Source organism: Lygodium microphyllum, chromosome 17, assembly GCF_053477565.2.
Source record: "Lygodium microphyllum isolate KBCC chromosome 17, Lygodium_microphyllum_v1.1.10, whole genome shotgun sequence".
NCBI lineage: Eukaryota > Viridiplantae > Streptophyta > Polypodiopsida > Schizaeales > Lygodiaceae > Lygodium > Lygodium microphyllum.
In genome coordinates, this window is record NC_141151.1 from 65411520 (window position 1) to 65418774 (window position 7255).

The 7255-nt window shown below is 45.7% G+C and overlaps 1 protein-coding gene across 3 annotated transcripts; it reads right to left on the minus strand.

The window, feature by feature from the left end:
• Positions 1 to 385: 385 nt before the first annotated feature.
• Positions 386 to 3051, minus strand: LOC148021983 (Hyaluronan / mRNA binding family). 3 transcript variants are annotated; one of them, XM_087697535.1, is made up of 8 exons: positions 2591 to 3051; positions 1999 to 2145; positions 1752 to 1920; positions 1557 to 1625; positions 1318 to 1453; positions 1069 to 1224; positions 916 to 972; positions 386 to 839 (listed from the first exon to the last, which is right to left on the minus strand). In XM_087697535.1, exons 1-8 carry the CDS (start codon positions 2772 to 2774, stop codon positions 633 to 635), a joined length of 1125 nt encoding a protein of 374 aa, XP_087553661.1. In that variant the 5' UTR covers positions 2775 to 3051; the 3' UTR covers positions 386 to 632. The 3 variants fall into 3 exon arrangements, with proteins under 3 accessions (XP_087553661.1, XP_087553662.1, XP_087553660.1); XM_087697536.1 differs by lacking the exon at positions 1999 to 2145 and having other exon boundaries at positions 2591 to 3050; XM_087697534.1 differs by having other exon boundaries at positions 1752 to 2145; positions 2591 to 3050.
• Between the last annotated feature and the right edge of the window lie 4204 nt (positions 3052 to 7255).

A 7255-nucleotide genomic window follows, 5' to 3' on the forward strand; every position in this document is an offset into this window, starting at 1 on the left:
AAGATATAATCTCCATTAATAACAGAGAGAGCATATTACACACAAATTTGGTTTCATCCATTTAAATCCCCTCCACATATACGCACAGAAAAAAGAAAAAGAGCATGCAAGCCATTGCCACCATAAACAGAGAAGCCACAGCCTTGCCTTCCTTAACTCGGGCTAAGCTTTAATAGTATGCTATGTTTGTTTAAGTGCTTGGGTGTGACTACTGGCAACAAATTGTCACTCCACTATGAACTAAGACCAGTTACACTGCACAAGTATCCACTGACATGAGAACGAATATAAGAAATACACAGTCAAAACCTACGCAGAAGAATCTCCAGTGTGAACGAATAGAAAACTGGAAATAGAATGTCAAAATCTCTCAAAAGTAAACATCTTGAATCCAAACCAAACTGCAGAACACCTCTCCATAAAAGAATTTACTACACCGATCTAATTGTGAGCGTTATACAAAGCACCGAAGAAAACAACTGAGAGAGTTGGGGCTAACAGCTGATTCAACCCAGTTAACATGCTTTCCCTACAAAAACGAGCATGACCACATCATTTGCAGCTGATAGAGAAGCAAAGATGATGCCACTCTCATAACCATGTCTCTGAGATGTCACAATACTTATGTGACCTTACTTTCCACTTAAGGTGGGAAATTGACCAGGGTCTTCAATGCGGGGGGCCATTGAAGCTTCCCGTAAATTATTGTAGCCCCCTCCAAAGCCACCTCTAGCACCTCCACGCTCACCTCGACCACGCCCGCCTCGACCACGCCCACCTCTTGGACTGTAGTACCCCTCACCTTCAGCAGGCTTCAAGAACTCATTGATGCTCACAGCCTTCAAAAAAGGGAATATCACATTAAGATAAAAATGCATTGAAGTCATCAAGTAGTAGAAGTAATCACTGATGTACCTTTCTAGCTTTTTCCTCTTTGTCCAAAACCTCTTTCCGCTTGCCTTTGTCAGTACCCTAATAACATTTACCAATACGTAAGGAGTAAGATAATGACAACTGCATGCAGCAGATGAAATGCATCAACAACATAAATAGTTAAGAGACATTTACCAGTTTCAAGAAAACCTCCTCGTCAGTCTTTTTATCTACTAATTGCATGGACTCAAAATCTTTGTCAAGAGCGACTTTCCTCTCCGCAGACTTCATGGCTTCAAGTGCCTTTCTCTTTTCAGACATAACTTTCTCATACTCATCAAGAGTCATCTCCTGCACATAACGGATCAATAAAATCAGCTAATCACATTCACTCAGTCAACAATGAGAAAGGAAGAAGGAAGACATGGCATAGGCACCAGTAACCTTGTCCTCCTCTTCCTCTGCCTCTTTCTTTTTGCTAGCATCCTCTGACTCTGGCTGAGTTTCATCAACAGGTTTTTTTTCAGAATCCTCCACGACAGCAGGCTTCTCATCCTCAACATTCACTTCAACAGCATCCCTAACCAGATCAACACAATTTAGCCATTATTTGGGTGAGAACAAAAGCCCTAGACAGGCTACCCAGGCCTAGGAAAGAAAGTTACATGAATTGATCCACTTACTGCATAGCACTTTGATCAACCTCAATACCCCAATTGCCACGACCAGCACCCTCTCGCTTCAGTTCATTCCTGAAAACATATCTCTATCTGGTAAACTTGGAGAACAAACCATATGAAACAAGTAAACATATCAATTCAGCTCTGGTATAGCACTTTGCATGAGCTGTTTGCATGAGCTGTAATGTTTGCACGTACCCGCGCCCAGTGCCACTCTTGCGATCATACTCACGGCGTCCAAAGCGCTCTTCACCATCCATATAGCCATATCCACGACCGCGTCCACGTCCACGGCCTCGGCCTCTGTAACCATCATTCTGACGTCCACCCTCACCATCATCTCCTAATGATGGAGAATCTCCATTGACTGCACCACCACCACCCCTGTTACCTTGAAACTCATTCCCATTGCGATAGTTACTGTAATTCCGATTAAAGTACTCGCCCTGGTCTCCTTGTGGAGGAGCATCTCTGTTGGGCCGATTGAAACCCCCTTCAAAGCCTCGGCCCCGATTACCATAATTGCCTCTGGCTCCACCCCGACCACCTCGATTCCCTCTGCCCCTACCTCCATCAGCTTGTGCCTCCCTCACTAGAATAAGGCAGTGCGCCATCATTCAGTGCAAAAATGATCACAAGATTAAGGAAGTACACCATCATTCAGTGCAGCGTGGTCATTCAAAGCCCCATAGCATTGATTCACACAACATTTGTCCTAAGTGCAAAATGGCATAGCTTGACACAGCAGTAGTGTAAACGAAATGAAATTGAGATGATGCAAATACACAAGGCTGAAATTGAGACTATGCGAATGCACTTCTCTGCAATAACACTGAGCAGAGGTATTTACAGACGATTTATCAGTCACTAAGAGGAAGTATCATGCCACAGCATAATAACAGAGAGAATCAAAACCCTAACTTTCTGGCAAAACCCTAAATAATGATTAACAAAACACATCAACTAAGCACACAAGAAATGGACTCAGATCAGGAGATTTTGTGAAGGTTAATACAATAAAAGGGGTCCAGTCTTACCAGCTTGAGCAGGAGGGAGTGGTTTAGAAGGGAGCTTCGCTGCCGGCTGCTGCTGCGACGGCAGCTTGGACTCTTTGGGTTCTTTCGCAGGAGCTGGCACCGCAGCTCCAGCGCGGGCGATGAGACCGGAGATGTCGTCGTTCTCGTCGTCCCCGAGCAGGGCGTACATGTTATGCGTTGCCATAGCTTTCTCTCGCGGCGACGAGACAGAAAGACTACTGACACGAAAGGTAGGGTTTTGGGCAGGGGTCAAGGGGGACAGGGGCTGGCCATGGCTGCGGGGGGAAAGGTGGGGACAGGAACGAGGGGGCTATGACGATGGTGGAGAGCTTGGGCGAGAGAGAAAGAGAGGAGAACGAAAGAGAGGTAAGACTACACAGAGATGGGGGATGATGATTATGATGATGATGATGATGATAGGGGAAAAGGGCTCCTTCCTTAGCAAAGCCTACCTTTGTACCCACCCACAATGCACGCACGCACGCACACACTCTCTCCCCCCGCTCTCTTGTTGCAAATGTGAGATGAAAGGAGGTTTTGGGTAGCATCATTCACACCGGCTGCCCATTACTAGTCTTGGGCTACAAGGTCAGGGCGCCCGATAACATATTGGTGTACTCTCTTATCATAATTGTGGAACATGTTTAGTGTATGGGCTACATGATAAGGGTGCCCAATAACATATTGGTGTATTCTCTCATCATAATTGTGGAACATATGTAGTGCGATGCTAAAGCAATGATAGTCAAGAAAAAATGTTGAAGAGGAAGCAATTTGGTTGAATTAGAAAGAGGGAGAGCAATGTTAGATATGCTCAACGCCTCACTCTCGTAAGGTGCCAACAATGATCCATGGTTCTTTCAAAGTTATAAGGCCCCCATTATGAGGAGAAGCCATGTGTGATCATGGACCTTGGGTGGGTCTTGACTTGTATGTCAGGTGAGGTCTATATGTCCAGATGGTAAAAAGATGACCTTTGTGAATCCAACATTTGGATTAGATAGAGTAGTTATGCTGATAATAACTTGAGGCAAAATGCATCGAGTTGCAGGGTGTGGGAGTTATCACCACGGACCCTTATTTTGGGGCTTAGGGGGTCGCGAAAGTGGACCCTAGCTGGGGGGGGGGGGGGGGGGGGGGGTCTCACTAACAAGGATCCGGGGGTAGCACCCTCGACCTAATGATAAAGAAAATATTCCCCGGCCAACTAGGGAAGATTTATAATATGGTCGAACTTGCTGACCAGACTACCTTCCCAAGCTATAAAAGGAAAACATCTCTAAAGCCATCATAAAGCTTTTTCACCAAGTCAAAGTTCTTCTAGCTACCCTTAAGTTCTTTGCTTATCATCTATCTAGATCACCATCTAAGTTTCACATTGAAAGCGCACAAGTGGACAAAGCCATCTTTGTATTAATTCGGTTGAAATTAAAGTAGTCTCTATTATTCTCATATTTGTTGTGTGTTCTCTACTACTTGCTCAGATTCTGTTCCGTTGTGTCATGTAACTTCTACAAGCAAGGGCTAAGAGAGAGGTAGAAAAGAGAGGTTGGCTACACAGCCAAATGGCTCTTATCCTATCAAAAGCTACCTCTACACCCATCACAATGCACTCTCTTCTTACAAGTATGAAAAAAAGACGAAATGAGATTTCTACATTAGGGGAAATATGGACAAAAAAAATGTCGTTTAGCTTAAGAGTTAATAACTCTCCTAATAGAGATTTGAGGTGCACCAACAGGAGAGGGGGTGGTGTGCACCCGGGAAAATGGAAAAAGGAGATAATCGAAAGGGCACAGGACAAAGGAAGGAAAAGGCGCCCCGGATGGAAGTCAGACCTTGAAAAATTTGAATGACGACCTCTCCAGAAGGCCTTAATGTCGCCTCGAGAAAAGAAAAGAGTAAAAGGGCACCATTAATTGTGAAAGCGCTCCCGAATCCTTGTAAAAGAGTGCCAGGCTCACTCCTGTGCAAATTGTATGCACTAGTTGGGAATGGGATAAGTTAGAACGGTGGGAAATAGGAAAAGAGGGTCTAGGCTAATGGCCGGCCATGTAAAAAGTGGGGATGACCACCCAAAAAGTAGGACATGTATATAAAGTTCAAAAGTGAATGAGAAGATCATTCTTGTGTGTGGCCAAAGCTTCTTCTTCTTCTTATTCTCTTGTTTCTTGCCTTCTTTTTTGTGCTTGAGTGAGGGATTGAGGGAGTGTGAGGGATTGAGGGAGTGTGAGGGAGTGAGGGAGTGTGTGTGAGAGTGAGGGATCGTGGAGAAGAAGCTCCCCATCTTCTCTTCTTCTCTTCTCTTCTCTTTTCTCGCGCGGCTATGGAGGATGGAACTTGATGGAGAGCGTTCGAGGTTGCTTGAGCTTGCCGCAAGGATCGTGGAGCTATTGGAGTGCAAGAGAGAGGAGGGAACTCGATCGAGCATCAAGGTAAGCTCACTACACCTATAAGGTAGGCATTGCGCGTCGGCTATGTGAGAGGTAGCCATGGCCGCTCGGCTTGAAACGCTTGATCAATAAGCGGTCCGTAGGTCTCGGGGTAGAGCTCCGTAGCTCCCCTTCATTTTGGTTCCATTGCCGGGACCGACGAAATCGAGCCTCGAGCACCGCACGCATCGAATCGAGCATAGAAGTAGGGTTTGCAGCCCGAATCGGTGCTCGAGATAGTTAGGAGATTTAGGACGTTTTAATCCTTGGAGCAAGTAAGTATTTTGATTTGTTATTGAATATTAGAGTAGGACCATCCATCTCCATCTCTGTTTTTTATTTTTGTTGCATTAGGTTAAGATTAGGATAGGAAAAAGAAGGAAAACAGAAAGGGTTCTGCTGCTACTAGAAACAGGGAAATAGGGGCACAAATTCTGGAGTGCCATTCAATTCGAGCACCACAGTGCCGTTCGATTCGAGCACCACAGTGATTCCAAGTATGTCTGGCATTTCCTTGTAGTGTTTTGCACCTATCTGGAAGGCACTAGATGATTCCATGGAGTAGGCACTGAGCTTGAGTCATCGCACGCAACCTGCGAGCTGTCGTCTACGCAGTCGAACCAAGTTGTTTGGGTCTGATTCCCAGAATTGGACTACTCGATTTCTGGAGTCGGACCGTCCAATTGCTGGAGTTAGACGATCCGACTGCGAGAATCGGACCGTCTGACCGATCCGATTCCAGCAGTCGGACCCAGTCTCAAAATCGAACCACGTGTCCTAGTCTCAAAATCGGACCAACTGCAAGGATCGGACCACTTTTCCTAGTGTGAGAATCGGACCATTGGTCCTAGCGCCATAATCGGACCACTCGTCCTATCACAGGAGTCGGACCCCCCTATCCGACTAGGAAAATCGGACCAAAGTGGAAATCAGACTGCCCAATTTTCACAATCGAACCACCCTGTCCGACTCTCAAAATCGGATCACCCTGTTCGAGTCTCAAAATTGGACCAGTCCGTCCGATTCCTAGAATCGGACGGTTCGATTCTGAGAATCGAACCACTTCACCAGAACTTAAAATAGAGGGTTTTTGAACCTTCCTGATAGTCCTGGCCACCCTGTTCATATCTCTGACCCCCCTTGGAAACCCAATTTAACCCTTAGAAGCCAAAGACCACACAGGATAACCAAGGATTCACCCCAAACAGCTAAACACTGAGTCTACCGAATTTAGAACTTGACTTGACTTTCGGTAACCAACCAACCAACCTTGAAGCAGAATAGAGAACGCAGCATGGACTTTCAGTAAGACCTTAGATCAGCCAGAACCTGCGCTTAGAGCCATATCAGGCTACTAATGTGAGGAGAAGAGTAGAGTTTGCATTGAGCATTTCCTGCATCTGCACCTCACTTTTGATTTTATCACCAAAGGTGCACTACAAGAAAAGAAAAAGTCTGTTTTCGGACTGAGCACTAGAAAGGACGAAGCACGACTTGTGAATAAGATTGACAATTGCTTTCAATAACAAGGAACTCATCATGAGATATAATAACATCAAGGAACCCACTATTAGGAGAAGATCCCAAAACATAGTTGGGTGCCTGAGAGCCCCATCAGTAGGACCTTTAGAGGACACGAAGATCCAAAAGGCGACAACATAGAGGATCGGACGCTGCCGGAGCTACTCAAATTGATCGACGACCTTATGGAGCTAGAAGTGGGAGCAATGTCAGGATCACGAGGTGAACAAGGAGAGGACCGATTGGACTTGGGAGAATTCCCAGTCTTAGTGCAGGAGTTAGTCAATGAGTACGACTTGTTGACTAGGACAATAGTTTAGGGCAGACCAGTAGAGGAAGTGGTAGCAAGCCTAGAAGAGGAAAGAAAGGCGATTAGAAAGGTGCTAGAGAGCATAATTGCCTATAACAACGAGCAGAAGGCTAGGAAACTCCAACAAGATGTAGACATGTACAAGGCCCGACATGTGCTAGCCTTGACTAGTGCAGCCAAAGTAGGGCCAAATGCAGAGAGAGAACGAGCAGCAGAGGTTGACTTATTGTTGAGTGAACTGGTAGCCAAGCGCCTCATGGACAATACATCTGCTGAGCAGAAGAGCGCAACAGCCTTAGCCACCGCATTACTCTCGGGATCAAGGGTCATGCAAGGGGCAAAGGGGCAATCTAGAATCCCTATTGTAGCAAAGCAGCTAGACAAGTATGAACCTACAATGAC